Here is an 18,163-nt window from a genome sequence, read left to right as displayed (position 1 = left end):
TCTAGACGGTGAGGCGATAGTTAACAGACCACCACTGAAGTCAGTCAGTCTCAAACACTTCGGACAATTAATGACCTTTTACTGACCTTTTTACACATAGATTTACTTAAAATTCATGTGCATATTCTTCCTTTTTAAATTTAATGTATAATAATGCTATTTGGAGAGTATTCATCTAAATGACTTAAATGTTTGCACAATGAACTATGCATCAACACTGTAAAGCTTAACACAGAACTTACACCCTGCAGTGTAGCAATGTTTTCCTCCAGTGTTTCTCTCTCAAGGCTATGGAAGGTTGACATATCGTTAAACTCGGTCTGGAGTCGGGCATGTTCCTTCAGCAGAGTTTCATATTTGTCTTCTCTGAAGAGCATAGCAGAAAATGACTATATATAATAGAAAACAAGGTTACCGCAAGCGGTATATAATACGCCCGTCACACATTGAATGAGCAGTTGTTTGTATGATTGAAATATATGAAGTATTTGTGAGTAATTGATATTCAAAGAGAAATTATTCAACATAACTGGTAGATCAATGAGTGCAATTCAACATCATGGAACACATGCATCGCAATAATGAAACCAAGGGGAATTACTCCAATAATTACGGTCGGATAATGGGGGTTATTGAACTTGTCGGAGGTTTCATGGTAATTAACCTTGTTGTGAATTTTGAAGTTAATCCGTTAATAATTACTTGAGATATCGAGCGGACACTGTTTCGACAAGTCCATAAAGGAGCATAACTCCACAAATTATGGTCGGATAATGGCGGTTATCGAACTTGTCCGAGCTTTCATGGTAATTAACCTTGTTGTGAAGTTTGAAGTTAATCTGTTAATAATTACTTGAGATATCGAGCGGACATCGTCGCATGCCCGCCCACCCACCCGCCCGCCCGCCCGCTCACGTGATAACATAATACGTCCCCGTCTTCGACGGGCGTATAAAAATATGTAATATACAAACAACTTAAATCAATTGTGCCATAACTCTTAGTACCAACAAACGATTTACCTTACAAATCTAACTAAATTCACAGATGTAGTCTTTTGTTCTGACAGATGATTCTCTAAAACAACACTTTGAAAGTTTGTGTTAACCTTATCAGGATTTAAACAGCCGACCTCATTGCCAAACTTACAGTTCCATTATTTGCTTGGTCTTGGCATCAGGACTCCTGTTTATCGTTGACCTTTTTTCTTGTGATTTGATTTGCTCTAATGACCGCTTCCTTGTTGTTACATTGGTAGGCCCCATTGGGACATCTTCATCATTGGTGAGAGATTCAGGAAGATCATCCATTGGCGGCATCTCGGACAGAAAAATATCCTCTTCAACTGTAAACCAAATATTAAAACCTTCAAGGTTATGTAGACATCCATCTACCAGCTGGGGATAATATGTGCTGTTGGTCACTATATGGCTGTCATATTTTATTAATCTGTTGCAAACATCAAACAAGAGGCCCAGAGGGCCTGTATCGCTCACCTGGAAATGTTAGCAAAATTGAAGTTGAAATAGCCAGATGTTGCTGTACATGTATACGTATTACATGGTTAGTCAGGGGTTATATTTATATGCAATTGGACAAAGTCCTGTCATTTCTGCAGGAAAAGGAGGAATTTGAATAATTTGCTATGTATCCACTATTGGGCATGGCCCATCCGCCCCAGGGAGTTAAAACCCACAGTTTATACAAAATTTGTTCCCCTTCAACTAAGGGTGCTTCCTCCCAAATTTGGATAATATCCTGTCATTCCTACAAAAGAAAAAGGATTTTGAAGAACTTGCTATGTTTCTCCTATTCGGCCCCGCCCCCAGGGGTCAGACCCAACAAAATCCTGTCATTCCTACCGAAGAAGAAGAATTTTAAAGAATTTGCTAAATTACCCCTATTGGGCCCCACCCCTCAGGCCCAAGGGGGGTCAGACCCACCATTTATACAAAATTGATTTCCCTTCCCAATAGGATGCTACTGTTTAAATTTTCACACTCACTGGTTATACAAAATTGAGGTTCTTTTACCCAAGGATGCTCTAGACCAAATTGGGATGAAATACTTTTAAATGATGGATACATTATCAACATTAACAGGAACAAATCTTTAAGAGAAACCATAAATTTAATCTTTTGTAGGTTCTTGCTTCAATCATTCGTGAATTAAATAAACTGGATTTCAATGGAACGCTGCACCTACCTGCGAAGGAAGCCGAGGGCCTGAAAATGCTCATTCTCTTGTTTTTGCCTGGACACCACGTCTCTCTTCTCTTTCTCTATGATAAAAAGATAGAAAGTGAAATGTCACCTCTTTAATGAAATAAATATTGTAAACCGTCCAATTTGAATATTAGCTGTTGCTTAATGAATAACAGTTATATTTGATGAAGTGGATTGAATTCTTAAGTATTTGGAATGAATGCAAAGCATGAGTGAAGAACCTGTAAGTATTCACACTACAAGTGAAAATATACATTTTCAATTGACAACTGTTACCAAATAAAGACATTGTAATCGGTCACATGGACTTTGTCACAACATTTTTTTTTTTATTTTTTTCCCCACAGTAAATTCTGCTCTCTTTCCTAACACACCAGACAATTACAGACTTTATTTCATCAACCATTCTTACATTCAATGATGATAATATAATCGATTTTTTTTTTTTATAGACAACGGGTAATATCAACTAATTTTCATGGTTTGTTGCTAAATATTTGAAAACTGTTGGTATATTTTTTTATGAAAGAAAAATATCACGACAAAAAAATGAATAGTAACTATTTTGTCATACTATTACACAGATATTACATATAGACTATGAAACAATAAACAAGCATTTTTGATACATTTTTGTAACTTTTTAAAGGAAAAGATATTTGAAATATTATGATTCAAAGTATTGATTTAAAAAAATTGAGGAGAAGAAAATGGCAAAGTGCAAACTTTTACAAGAATCTGCAATGCAGAATTCATATAGCTTGCACTTTAGGTTTTTTGTTTCGTACTAAAACTAAAAAGCTCCCATCAAGCTGTTCAAGTTATCTGTCATGAGTAATTGTCCAGAAACCAATGGAGACTGATTGATGGATACCGTTCCAAAGTGTACGTAACTTGACACCTCAAGTTAGTTAAGGCTAAAGATGGTATACAGTCAAAGAGGAGGCTGGTGCTTGCCCATACCTTGACTTGACCTTTTGTGGGGCCAGACTGGATTACAAATTTCTTCAGGTTGTTTATCTGTGCCTCCATCTGTTCAAGACTTTTCTTCAAATCCTGGTTTTCAATTTTCCCAAGCTGTATGCATAAGATGAGAAATAAAACAAATGTAGTTAATACTAAACATAAACCACAGATTTGCTTTTTGATGTTGCTGATACTGTTCTATATTATATCCATACATTTTGATGTTTGAAGCATTTAACATCTAAAGTCCAATGGGTTTTTACTTACCTCGTTTAACTGCTGCTGGTGGTGGATCTCTTTCTGGTACTGTTTGAGCATGGCTGCCTCTGACAGAACCTCATTGACCATGGCTTTGTTCTTAATTTTTTTGGCTTGTGATGCAAACTATATGGAAAGCAACAGGAACGATCAATTTTAACTCATCAAATTTCAGTTATTGAGATACAACAGAGCCTATAAAAACTGTTTTCTGGAACCAGCACCATTGGAAAATCTATTTCAAGACTATCACTCAATCAGAAGTGATAAGACAGACCTATACCCCAAATGAAAAATGTCCAAAGGTAACCCATGGACAATAAGCCTATACACACATACTGTATTTCAGTGCAGCTGCTATTTTATTGCCCCGTTATAAGCCCTCTTACTTATTGTTAGGGATTTTGTATTGGCTCCCTGGACAGATTGCAGGATAAATACAGTAGACAGAAAGCTGTTTCACTGGAGACTACCCTCCTGTTTAAAGCCATGAGGCAGATAGTTGTTTAGTTTTGTGATTATCCTCCAAGGAAAAGTGATGAGGTAGAGAGTCGTTTGGTTTTGGACTATTCCCAACATATTAAGATAGATAATTGTTAGGCTTTGACACTTTCCCCTAATGTAGAAGGATGAGAAAGATGATTGGTTGAGACTAACCCTGAAAGTAAAATGAGCAGACAGATAATAAAACTTTGGCTAACTATTCCTCAAAGGAAAGTTATATAAGAACATTATCTCCATGTGAAACAGTGGAACAGTCAGACCTACCCTGAGTGTGCTGTGAGATTCATCCAGAGAAGCTGGCGTGATGGTAGCAATGATGGCTGTTTTGGAGTTCCCTCCTAATGACACTTGTAATATCCTGGTAAGCTTTGAGTCACGATAACTTATATGTTGGTTGCTGCAAAAAACAGAAGTTCAGTATCCTGGTTCATTTATCCAGACTCAAATAAAAACATAATCTACTGGAAAAGTATGAAATTTTAAATTGTAAAACTGGATTCATTAATTGATTTATCACTTTAAAGTGTCCATTACAGATAATATGGTTATACAAAACCATAAAGTATCAGAGGCCATAGACATTTTTTTTTTGTACAATGAATAATTATCTTTGACAAATTGGGGGAAAGAGAGCCTTTTTCATATTTGTTGTAAGTTTAATAGGATCTTAAAACAAGCAGATTAAACAGGGCCTACTCCTACATCGTATATTAAGGGGAGGTAATTGTCTCTACCTGACTCCATCGCTGAGTTTAGATATGACTTGTCCGAGTATCAGCAGACTCTTGTTGATGGAGCATCCCTCACGGAGACGATCACCCGAGTTTTCTCCTGCTTTTTCTGAACCAGCTAGATCTACAAAGTTCTGTACAACAAAAACAAATATACCACCATTTAACACTTTCTTACAAGCAAATTCAAACAGGTTTTTACAGAGATGGATCTGGTATATAGCCAGCTGGTCCACCTATGGTTTAGTATTTAAAACATATCATTTTACAAATTATGAGAGATATTAATACATCTGCAGCTTAGTTACAAAAAAACACCCTTTATCATTTGATATTTTTCTACAATATTGAACAAATTTACAAAAAATGGATGTGGGTAAAGAGAAATAATGGGAATAAATTGATATCCTCCAAATAGGATACAATTCTTCTGGTACATCATTATAAAGTGGTCTAAACATTGCCACTCAAGTGTCCATGGTAACTTACTAAACATTGCCACTCCAGTGTCTATGATAACTTACTAAACATTACCACTCAAGTGTCTATGGTAGTTTACTAAACATTGCCACTAAAGTGTCTATGGTAACTTACTAAACATTGCCACTCAAGTGTCTATGGTAACTTACTAAACATTCCCACTCAAGTGTCTATGATAACTTACTAAACATGCCGCTCAAGTGTCTATGGTAACTTACTAAACATTGCCACTCAAGTGTTTATGGTAACTTACTAAACATTGCCACCCAAGTGTCTATGGTAACTTACTAAACATTGCCACTCAAGTGTCTATGGTAACTTACTAAACATTGCCACCCAAGTGTCTATGGTAACTTACTAAACATTGCCACTAAAGTGTATATGGTAACTTACTAAACATTCCCACTCAAGTGTCTATGGTAACTTACTAAACATTCCCACTCAAGTGTATATGGTAACTTACTAAACATTCCCACTCAGGTGTCTATGGTAACTTACTTAACATAGCCACTCAAGTGTCTATGGTAACTAACTTAACATTCCCACTCAGGTGTCTATGGTAACTTACTAAACATTGCCACTCAAGTGTCTATGATAACTTACTAAACATTGCCACTCAAGTGTATATGGTAACTTACTAAACATTCCCACTCAAGTGTCTATGGTAACTTACTAAACATTGCCACTCAAGTGTCTATGATAACTTACTAAACATCGCCACTCAAGTGTCTATGGTAACTTACTTAACATGTCACTCAAGTGTCTATGGTAACTTACTAAACATCGCCACTCAAGTGTCTATGGTAACTTACTAAACATTGCCACTCAAGTGTCTACGGCTACTTACAAGATGAGCGACCATGACTGCTTGTTCATCCCCATTCTCTCGGCTCTCAATGATCTGTAGTGAAAAACAAATGGAAAGTATCCCATGTATTGTTTTCACTTTATTAAAAGAACTTAATCATTTAATAGGAGAGTGTAACCTGTCTAAACCAGATATGACTGGGCTATTGTTTTGGCTGTAAAAGAACTTAATCATTTAATAGGAGAGTGTAACCTTCATCTAAACCAGATATGACTGGACTATTGTTTTGGCTGGTTTATAGAGGGTCTAGTTTTTACAAACTCTGTTGGAGATTAACACTTTGAACATCTTTATTCCATGTATTAGGCAAAATTCCCCCCAAAAAAATCAGGTTTTAAGAAATTAATGTGTTCCTGATATAATGAGAATGATTTCTGTTAATTAATATTATATGGTTTCCAAATACTATTTTTTATAGACCTTAAAAATGAAAAATGCATTATGCAAAAACAAACCAAAAATCTGGAAAAAATAAGCATGACAAAAGTCATATGCTGGGTAGTCCACTATTGTAACATGGAACAATAGAAATTGGATTGAAATTGTTTAATTACAATGTAACCCTAGTTTATCATGTCATCCCTGTGCCAAAGAAATAGTTTTTTTTTATAACACAAATGCTTATGTAACATGGAATTACCTGAACTGGATTTATCAAATTAAAAGGAATCATAAAAATAAATAATGTGCATAGAAATGCTGACAATTACCCGATAACTGTCAGTTACAGTGTGCTATACTTACAATACGTATGATACAGTGTGACCTAGAGCTGCGATCGTTTTGTTTGGTTTCTGCCATATGACGTCGGTCTGCAAAAAAAAAAGGAAATAAATAGATTACTGTAGGATACGACAATCCAGATCAAAATGGTCTTGATTTTATGGAGCATTGGAATGTGTTGACAACACACAGAAAATCTATCTAGATCGTGTAATAACACAACATACTGTTATTGTTTAGCCTGCATTTTGTTTGCCCTTGCATCTTATATCAAATATATTGGGCATGTGTTAATGTTGCTATCCAACTTGAGGTTTAGATACCCATTTTCTACAGTAGTATTCACTTGATAAACTAGCCTACAGTACAGAATTCAATCTAAAACTGTTATTTTCTTGTCTGTATAAATCTGAAATACCACACATATATGCCATCAGACATCTATAATAGCACAATTTAACTGTATAGAAATTTAGAAACTTGAAGTGGAATACTGTTTTCAACATCTGGACTTTACCTCTTGATTATGTCACATAGCAAGCTTCATGATGCTGTAACATGAGTCTAGTTTAATGATTGCAGCTGTCACTTACTGTCGCCTTTCTGGATAATGGCCAGGACATCCCCACTGTTACTGACAAGCTCCTCTTTCACTCCAGTTACCTGGATGTTCTTTTCCTGAAATAAAATACAGACATTAATTTCTTATTATGCAACCAAGCACACACCTTAGTGGAGGTCAATTCCATTAGGCATAAGTTGGGTTCATAAATGAACATCATTATTTAAACTCAAATGAATTTTTTTTACTGCTATACAACTATTCACTTTTGCTACAATGATTAAATACCAAATCTGATTTACACTTACCAAATCATTTGGGGCCAATGACATACTGTATACATGCGGACTAGGTATTAAAATTCAACTTACTATGCACCTCTAATTCTACCAACCCCCAAGCAAAACATATACAGCTAGAATTATTAAAGGGAAGGTACTGTTATTCTATGGTAAATATACCACAAGAAAATCCTTGTAATTATTTGTACATACTTGATCCTCCTGTATCTTGATCACCTTTTCCTCTGTGGACAGAAGGTCAGTCACTTTCTCGTTGTAGATCTCCATGTAAGCCACACGTATCAGGAACTCCCGGTGATGTGACTACAATAACAGACCCGCTGTATTAAAGTGTCATATCCAACACTTCTATAGACACCTGCTTGTACACTAAACACTTTTTGGTATAGCAGTCTTCGGTGGAAGGTTAAATATCAATATTGATCAAATGATGCGAGCATTCAAGTGTACCTGTGATCAGATGTTATCTAGTCACACCCAGATATTTCAGCTCCTCACCAAATGAAAATTACATCCTGAGCTGGTTATTGTTTTTACCAGATATTCAGTAACATAACCAGATATAACTATATCTGTAGTGAAAAAAACAAAAACAAAAACACTAATAAGGTGAAACTTTACAAACTAGAGTCAAACTTACAGCTTCTATTGTGGCAAATATTTCCTCCACAGAGAGTGTGATGATTCCCTTCTGCATGGCACCCCCAGACATGGTGAATGTCTTTCCAGAGGAACTCTGGCCATAGGCAAATATTGTTCCTACAAATGAATTCATAATGTAATAGGTTGTGTAATTGATAAAAAATAAATAAAACTAGAATTATGTCAGTGTGACATTACAGCCGCTCACCACTTTAAATTTAATTGCTTCAGTGACACGTTGAGCATAAAAATCTACTATAATAACTCAGATATGTGTTCTGTATTCTGCTAATTGAAAATCAGGTCATCTGATGATGTTGCGTTTAGGATTTTCAAAATCAATCACCTCTTAAATGATGCCTTAAAAATATTTCTCCCTCTCCTCTTTTTTCACCCTCTTTAAGTGTGACGCATTGTTGTAATTTTCATTAATAAGCATCCTCCAATGATGTGACATGAGCGTTTACGTGCAGAATGGCAATCGGCGAATGGATAATAAAGAATAGGTGCATTTTTTGCTTGTGAAATGAAGAATATTTAACAGTAGTGGGAAAACATGAATGGAGAAAAGAGACATTGTACTCCTTTTATTTTTATTTATTTTTTATTCATATTAGTGAAAATTATTAATATTTGTAGCGACTATATTTACCGTCATTGAATATACAAAATCTCACAAATGTTCTTGGAATATATTTGAATTATATTTCTCAATGCGACTTTACCAACGTAAGAGTTATTTCCCTTACACCCCCCAATTGGATACTATTTTGACACGGCGCGAATTCTTGTCAAACAGCAGCGGCTGTGTCATGTTCTTAAATTGTTACATTTTCATAAATAAATACACCAGAAATAGCATGCTGTGTTACAAAAATGTTTGATAAGCATACACAGTTCACATATCGTCTTGTCTCGGAGCCATTAGTCTACCGTTATCAATCTAAGCACGATATGGCATTATACATTACCGTTTCAAACATCAAAATAGAGGTTATACTTCATCACTCATACGGTTTATAAGTTCATATATTTACTTCTTCCTTCTACAGACAGCGTCAATGCTTGACAGTCTTCACATGTGCTTTCTCGAATCATATGTGTTTCACACGCGTAACACTCCCCAGACCGCAATCCGAGTTGCTAAAACGCTCAAACCTAGTGCACGAATTTCGCCACCACAACACTCATAGAATGCATCGGAGATCAACATTTTGTTTTCAGCAATTATTTAAAGTATGGATTATTATTTGGAGAAGAGTATCAGAAGACTTTATGTAACCTACAGGTGAGTGTCAGAGATTCTTCTTTCTATTTACGATAACGAAACGATATAGCGGAAGCATGCAATACTGAATTATGCGCACGCAACCCGAACGGAAGTGGGTCCATCATTTCGTTCTCTGGACAGAATTAATAAGCCGCTCGGCTCTCGCCAAGAGCGGCTTAAAAATATCTGGTTCAGCATTTTCATTTCTGTCTTTTCTTCTCTCAATACGCAAAAATATCAATTGATATTTTAAAATTATAATCTATATAACTAAGAAAGATTCTCAAAGACTTTTATTAAGTTATATATATATATAGACATGATATTTACCATTAAATCCCTGCACAGCTCCGGCAATGATTGGTTTACAAACTTCATCAAAGACATCATAGGTTGTCATGAGCTCATCAAATATACGATCTGAGAATAAACAAAAAAGAAATGTTTGGATGAAGATTTTATTGGCGATATTTAGTTTTTCAAAATATCTCTTCACAAAAGTAACTCAAAATACTATTATGGAAGTGTTACACAGAGATGTATTACATGTGAAAATGTTCTGATTTAGAATGGAATGGGTCTTTCAATATGATTATAACCATGATGACTAATGGGGGACCAACCTTATTATGTTTTGTCATCAAATTCAAAGTTTCTGATTTATGTTTGGCCTCTAATGGGAAAGATAACAACGTAAAACATGACTTTATTCCCCCCCAAAAAGGGCTTCTCCAAATTTGATTACACAGTTTATTTAAAATGTATCAGGAATAAAAAGAAACACCAATAAAAATGTAATAATGATTTCTTTACTGTTATGAACATAAATATATGCGATGCATCCTAATCCTAAAATACTTAAACTGCTTACCAAACGTATAAGATGTCCCTTGCTTTCCAACTGCATCTGTTGGCTTGAGTGTATTGTCCTGTACGATCCAGTGGTTTACCATACCACTCTCCCTGTGTATCAACAAAATTACATAAATCAACCAATATTTAAATGAAATAAAGTAACGTACATTTTATCTTTGGGATATAAAAGATCCTATGATTGTTTTAACACATTTTAAATATATGTATCTTTAGAAAGGTAATTTAATCACATGTAATAGTACATAATTTGCATTTTGTTCATAACTCTAACAAAATTTGTCACTTAAACTTCATCATACAACCATCGTAGTAGAAATATTGTGCTCTGATCATGATGACAGTCTGCCTAGCTGACAGAAACATGTCTGCAACCAGGCCAAAAGAAGTTGCTATAAACTCTTTTATATTTTTTGAATCAGAAAATTTGTTAAAAACTAAAAAGAGGATGTTTTTCTTTTTCTCTAACAAATATCATTACAGTGATATTCTAACATTTTCCAAAAATATCTAAATAAAAGTTGCAACTTTCGCATAATATTTTCAATACAAGTTTGCTCATATTCTATTCTGGTTTAGAATGTGCATAAATGTGATGGTATAAAATGCTTTTTGAGCTTTTCTTTCATAATTTGGTACATATATAGCACCTTATAACACAAGTTACGGGATGAGTCCAACATTGAACATTCTAGGACCACGTTTTGGTACATGTATCTTTTCACAATATATCGGACAACTTTGCCAAATCTCAAAACTAGAACTGTGCTTGTCCTGTAAGTCCCTGGATAACAAATATCCCTGTTCCCTTGTTAAAAAATATCTAAATACTGCTCAACTTCCATGAAAATAAGCAAAATCAAAAAAAAATTGCAAGCAGACACCCTGATTTAGAATCTATAAATGCATTCTTCAATTGATTTTCCTTATAATTACCTTCCAATCAGCGGGCGGACACGAATGGCAACTTTAATGTTATCCATTTTCCTCTCATTAACAGTCCACTCACTATAAATTATAAATACGGTAAGCTCTGAAAATGAAAGAGACGCATATACAGTGAAAATATCATTTTCTACCATGTAAACAGGATTACAACCAAGTTGAATTCAGATTACTTGTTGTAAACAGAAACTTAGTTAATCTGTTGTGCTGAGCCACATTTCTTTAAGAAACATACAAAAACAGAATCCTAATTATCAATCATGCACACAATGGCAGATTTTTGAGAAATCAACAATTTTTCCTCCAACACTTGCATAGTCTTCAAACAAAATAAAGTGACACTGATTTTAAGAATTCAGAAGGAATTTAACGTTTCAAAAAACTTATTTGATTGGTCAATATCAGGTCAACTTTAATAGTAAACAATATATTCATACTTGCAAACTCCCTATAGCTATTCAGGAGGGAAATAATTATAATGTTCATTTAACTGACGCTGAGATTGATTACCAATCTGCCAATTTCATTTAATTTCATAATCANGGGGGGGATGGTGGACAAGTGTCTGACCGACTACAATAGCTAGCCCTCAACCACTGGGTCATGGGTTCGAGGCCTACGTTGGACATTTGCCACCCAGGTATGAACTGCAGGTCAGTGGTCGTTCTCTGGGTACTCAAGCTTTTTTCAACCACCAAAACCTGGTTCTTTGTTAAATGATCATAACTGTTAACTGGAATATTAAAACACCTGTGTTGCCTAAGATTATGAGGTGGATCAGCATCATTAATATAAGGTTTAACAATGTCATGTAAATATTCAGGTGTCATATGAGTCTGTGCTTATGACGCCTAGAAGAGAGCAGTTTAAAACCAGTTTCAGTATATAGTTTCTGATGTGATGTTCCACTTCGTAATCCAGTTATTATTTTCATGGCCTCAATTTGTACAGATTCTACTAATTTAGCTTCACCAAATAATTTAGCTTAACCATCATTTACCTATCTGTAGGAATCCATTTTGTTTTGCGAATGGAATTGTGGTTCAAATTTTCCCGGAACGAGTTTTGATTGGACGATATTTAATACGGAACTACCCGAAAATAAACGAATATAAAAGAAATATATTTTGGTTTACATGTCAATACAAAATGTAAATTTTAGTATTTCCTGACAAAGCCATGTTGTGAAAAGAAATATTTTGGAGTTTGCTTTTTGTTTCATCGACATCTTATATGAACGAAACATGATATTATTTTAAGATCTACTTTCACTTTGAAAGTCCAAAAACGACTTCCGCTAACCAAAATCGGCCGACACGATCAGTTCACACGTGCACACAGGTATTATACCAAATATTAAAGTCCTTAGTTACGTACATTCACGGGTATACTCACAAATAGTTTTGAATAGATTTAATAATTTAATTTGAAAATATTGCAATGTATATTGTTTAATTTAATGTTTGTCGGACACTCGGACTGCTGTAGCTGCGATAACGTAGCTTTCTGACGACGAGAGATTTTGTTTGCAGAGGAAGCCGGGTATTGATATTAGTACTAGGACTGCTCTGGAAGTTAATGTTGTCTGGGGTTACGTAAGGTTAGCCTGTTAGCTGCGATAACGTATCTTCTAACGACAAGGCATTATTATAGCGGAGGTCGTATGTATTAATATTAGTACTAGGGTTAGGTGAAATCCCACAGGTCAGGTGATTTGTATACTCCTATAACATAATGATTATCTTTATGTTAAACATAAGAGTATCCTTTATTCTATCGGATATGATTTTGCCGACTGCGAAAAGTATCTCAATGTCACAGGGGCACACCTCGGTACCCTCAATTTTTCTTCTTCTTCTTCTTCCTTCTTGGGTGTGGACATGGTCCGCCCAACTACGGGAATAGATTCCTGTAATAGGAGTGTAAAATGTCCCGGAGGTTTTAGAATGTGTATAAAAGTATCTCGAAACAGAGCCCCCATGCTCGCCGTGTAATCTAACACTGTTGGAGTAGTGCTTTGCACACAAATACATTAGTAACTTTACAATTTGTCATACTGTATAGGTAGATCATGGTAGCTTGTGGGTGGAGTTTTAAGGGGTCTAACATTCGGGACACACTTGATGTACATGTAATACACACCCTAGTACTAATATTAATACCCGGGACTCCTCTGCCCGGGTAGAACAGGTTGATTGAGCCAATCATTAGATGGTGTTTATGTTGCTGCTAGATCAGAATTCAACTAAGATAATTTTTACCTGTAGGTGTAATATTTTGCATCAGGTACCTGATCTTCTTTCTGAGCAATTCACAGAACAAAAGAATCAAGACACAGAATGTATTTCTGATGTTATGGTGTACATGCTATTAATTTATTTTTGTTTTAGAGGTTCACATCAACATCCAACAAAGTTGGTACCCTCCTGGATTATATACGTAATAGGAATGAGTAAATTGATAACTAATTTTCCTCAGTATCAAAACAGAAATTCTAAATTACCTAGTCCAACATTTTCCCACTTAGCTGAAATTCCCTGCAGCAGAACGTAGTCAGTCAACATGCACAATACACATCCTTTTCCACTTCTTCCCCCATTTTTCGACTTAATCCCCAAAGACTTCCACAAATCAGGTTTTTAAATTCCTGACCAATGACCATTTATAGAAGGGTCATGGACATTTTTTTGTAATAGAGATGACAAACGCAGAGATTAAGTGCCTCCACTGAAGATGAGACCAATGACCACTTAGTTTCAAATGGAACTTCCTTTTAGCCTACACAAGTAAAATGACTCTGACAGTTGACATCCTTTGACTCCTTTACCTGTACACATTGAATCCAAGATGATGTCACATTTGTCAGGTGTTGGATCTAACCTCTAAAACATCTAACATTACTTTCTATACATCATTGGTTAATTCATAGAATATCCCTCTTAAATGGAATTTTCTTTTACTTCAGAAAATGTCCTCCAACTCGGAAGATTCAGTATCTGCAGCCAAAAAAACTAAATTCACTGTCCTTGATGTCGATGAATGGCAAAAGAGATGGACAGTGAAACAAATAGGTTTCCATCAGGATACAGTCCATCCGTAAGTCAATGTATTTTTACGATTAAATTCTTGATAATCCCTGTCTCCTAAATTCTTAGACTCTCCAGTTATTTCCCCCTCAAATTTAGAAATCACTCTGAAGAATGAGATTCTCCATACAATTTGATATGCTGTTAGAAATTCTTACTTGCTGAAGTTACTGCATGTCTATCAAAATCCAACAAGTGAGTTTCGTTTGTCGGCCATACACATTATCTCCCTACCATAAACCAGTAGGACCTCATTTGCCTCATTTCATATCAGTTCAGATGCAACATTCAAGATCCATTGTGTCTAATTTGATACATGGAATCAATCAGATTAGTTTTTCTTGTGTGAGCATAGATATTGGATTCTGTCATGATAACTTAAGGGGTCAATGCCATCAATCGTATCAATCGTTTTACCATAAACCATAATGCACTGAACACAGTATAATTGGATCCTGATCCAGATGCTTATTCTTTGTTTCAGTTTATTAGAGAAGCATGTTGACAAACTACTGAACAAGTGTGAAAACATCGACATTTTTATGCCACTTTGTGGTAAATCTCTGGATATAAAATGGTAAGTGAGATCTAAAGAATAGAAAAACAACTCAATTCAAATAACTGATTGATTAGACTTAAAATAATGTTAGGACAATGTTTCTTCTGCTTTGTTTTGGGATTTATTGAGGAATATTTAATGATGACGTCACATTTCCAGCCAGATGTGTAAGTCAGGGATGCTATTTACATTTACCTTACATTTTCTGCCCTGTCAATGTAAGGAATATCATTCACAATGCCCTTACACTCTAGGAAACGCATTCCTTCGTAATGACCTGACATTTCTTGCCCTGTCTAATTAAGGAACCTGGGCTGTCAAACAACATCTGGAACATTGGATGGCACACTCACCTTTTACCAAGACTGCCTAGGTTCGATTCCCCCATCGGACGTAAAAACGTATGGGGTCACCTGCCCAACAATGTGGGTTTTCCCTGGGTACTCTGGTTTCCTCGTACATTTAGACCCCATGCACACTACCATACAAGCAAATGAGAGTGATTAATTTAAGTTGATAAAACTTCTTTAATAATTTTTGTATGAAATATATATAGTTAATATGTATTTATGGTTAGGGATTACTCTTCATGATGAGTCGATGTCTTCTCATTTCTGCCATGTCTAAGTGGCAGATGCCATCATATTTACTGTCTTGTTTGACATACAGTATTAAAAGTATAGTTAGTGTATTGAAATAGAATGTGAAATGGGGTAGAAAAATAAAAGGTTTTACTCCCTTCCTTCTTCACAAGTTTGCTTGGAGAGACTTGACAAAAAAGAATGAAGACCCAGTATTGCGTTACAGGTTGTCTGATAAAGGACACACTGTGGTGGGTGTGGAGTGTGCTTCCTTAGCTCTGGAGGAGTTCTTCGAGGAGCAGAATGTGGAGTATACAAAAGAACCTGTAGAGCAAGTCAAGGGTTCTCTATATAAGGTAAGGCTCTAATTCACTGGTGTGTGTTTTAAGGATTTATAATGGATGTCGTGCTAAAAAACATGTATAAAGTGAAGTCCTATTAATTAAACATCTGGCTACTAATGTGTAGGAACTCTAAAAAACGAGTTTCACTAGTTTTGTTTTGCATTTTTCAAAAATACATATATTACAATTTTTAATACATGTATATTTCTTTTAAGCTAAACGTTCTTCAATACAATGTACAAAGTCGGACAAAGTCACAAGTATATTTATTTACATGATCAGTGGTTAAATTGATCATCAGTCAAGGTCACAGATATATATGTACATGATCATCGGTCAAGGTCACAGATATATATGTGTACATGATCATCGGTCAAGGTAACAGGTATATGTACATCACAGTGGTTAAGGCATGAACTTATCTAGAATTAAGGAAAATTAAAATGTCTTTCAAACATTTTTAATAGCCAAACCTATATTTTCAAAGTAGATTGAACACTTTTACTACCCTGGACATAAAATCTGCTAGACATAGGCTTTCGGGGTGCAGAATTGTACATCCTTGATACAAGGAAGGTAAGTCATTTAGAGGAATTCAAATTACCTTTGACAGGAAATCAGATATTTTCCTACCTATACACTTTAAACTGCAATAGGTGGTATTGCTCTCATCGCATGAAATGTATTGTAGTTAAAGATTGTTTGACAGAAAATCAAAGTCTTCTTTCTTTTTATGTATTACATGTATCAGATAAATAAGATATCATTCACACAATTTTTTTGTTGAATGAAGAGGATTTATATTCATGAATCATGAGTTTATGATTGAATAATCATTTATGATATCAGTTATAATCAATCCTTGGATGTCCTCTGTATAGTTGTTAGAGCCTGTGAGGGGTGATAAATGAAGATAAATTCTTTACCTGTGTTTACAAACTTTATATATGTAGCGTTCTTTTTCTTGTAGAGCAAAGACGGAAAAATCAACCTGTATTGCTGTGATATATATGAATTTAACAAGTATGAGAATTTTTTTATCAAAGTTATTACAAAATCAATGATATAAAAAAAATCTGAATCTTCATAAACAAATCAATATTTTTATTGTAATACCCGGGTGACTATTTTGATTATGGTCTCTTTACCTGGTATATACTTATATCTTTCCCTGTAATGCCTACATTAAGTTGTGTTCTATGAATTTTTCATGTCAGCTTTTTCATACTATTTCGCAAGATAATTTCTTACTTAATTTTGATTGACTTTAGGATTATGGAAGAGTTTCTTAATTTAGTAAAATTACGATTTCCAGACTGTAGTACAGAGAGTATAATAGTGTATGTCTTGTAGATATGAAATAGATTGCCAATGAATAGGTCGGTTAGAGCATCCTTCTAAAATTAGGAGGATACATATTTGAATTTCAGCCTTGCCTGTTCCAATTTTCTTGTTATTGTACCATATACATGTTTGTTTAATTTCTTACAGAGATGTTGCTGGTCAGTTTGATGCTATCTGGGACCGAGCATCAATGGTGGCCATCAACCGAGATGACCGAGAAAAGTGAGTGACCATTGACTTTGTACACATAATGGAAGTGACTGACTGACATTTATACATATAGTGGAGGTGACTGACTGACATTTATACACATAATGGAGGTGACTGACCGACATTTATACATATAATATAGGTGACTGACTTACGTTTATACATATAATATTGGTGACTGACTGATTTATGTTTATACACATAATATTGGTGACTGACTGATTTATGTTTATACACATAATAATGGTGACTGGCTGACATTTATACATATGATGGAGGAGACTGACTGAAATTTATACATATAATGGAAGTGACTGACTGACATTTTTACATATAATAGAGGTGACCGACTGACATTTATACATATAATAGAGGTGACTGTCTGACATTTATGCATATAATGGAGGTGACTGACTGACATTTATACATATAATAGAGGTGACTTTCTGACATTAATACACATAATATTGGTGACTGACTGATTTATGTTTATACACATAATATTGGTGACTGACTGACATTTATACATATAATGGAGGTGACTGACTGACATTTATACATATAATGGAGGTGACTGATTGACATTCATACACATAATAGAGGTGACTGACTTATGTTTATACACATAATATTGGTGACTGACTGACATTTATACATATAATATAGGTGACTGATTGACATTTATACATA

The 18,163-nt window shown here is 34.9% G+C and overlaps 2 protein-coding genes across 2 annotated transcripts; one reads left to right on the top strand and one right to left on the bottom strand.

The window, feature by feature from the left end:
* Positions 1-218: 218 nt before the first annotated feature.
* LOC110441107 (centromere-associated protein E-like) lies at positions 219-12,372 on the bottom strand (the record flags this gene model as incomplete). The annotated part of the gene is made up of 16 exons (XM_021484208.1): positions 12,350-12,372; positions 11,341-11,437; positions 10,403-10,494; positions 9,862-9,951; positions 8,260-8,378; positions 7,812-7,922; positions 7,349-7,433; positions 6,777-6,844; positions 6,012-6,065; positions 4,688-4,818; positions 4,218-4,350; positions 3,459-3,575; positions 3,189-3,302; positions 2,206-2,281; positions 1,150-1,345; positions 219-366 (listed from the first exon to the last, which is right to left on the bottom strand). Coding segments are annotated over exons 2-16 (1,581 nt in total), but the record flags the coding sequence as incomplete, so codon positions are not given.
* A 254-nt stretch (positions 12,373-12,626) lies between these two features.
* On the top strand, positions 12,627-17,489 carry LOC110441108 (thiopurine S-methyltransferase-like). Its single transcript, XM_021484209.1, has 6 exons — positions 12,627-12,690; positions 14,315-14,445; positions 14,920-15,012; positions 15,802-15,931; positions 16,890-16,942; positions 17,411-17,489. The coding sequence occupies exons 2-6, from the start codon at positions 14,318-14,320 to the stop codon at positions 17,487-17,489; spliced, it is 483 nt and encodes a 160-aa protein (XP_021339884.1). The 5' UTR covers positions 12,627-12,690; positions 14,315-14,317.
* The last annotated feature ends 674 nt before the right edge of the window (positions 17,490-18,163 follow it).

The sequence above is a fragment of the Mizuhopecten yessoensis genome, unplaced genomic scaffold, assembly GCF_002113885.1.
Source record: "Mizuhopecten yessoensis strain PY_sf001 unplaced genomic scaffold, ASM211388v2 scaffold715501, whole genome shotgun sequence".
Lineage (NCBI taxonomy): Eukaryota > Metazoa > Mollusca > Bivalvia > Pectinida > Pectinidae > Mizuhopecten > Mizuhopecten yessoensis.
The sequence above is the reverse complement of the archived record's forward strand: the minus strand, read 5'-3'. Positions and strand labels throughout refer to the sequence as shown.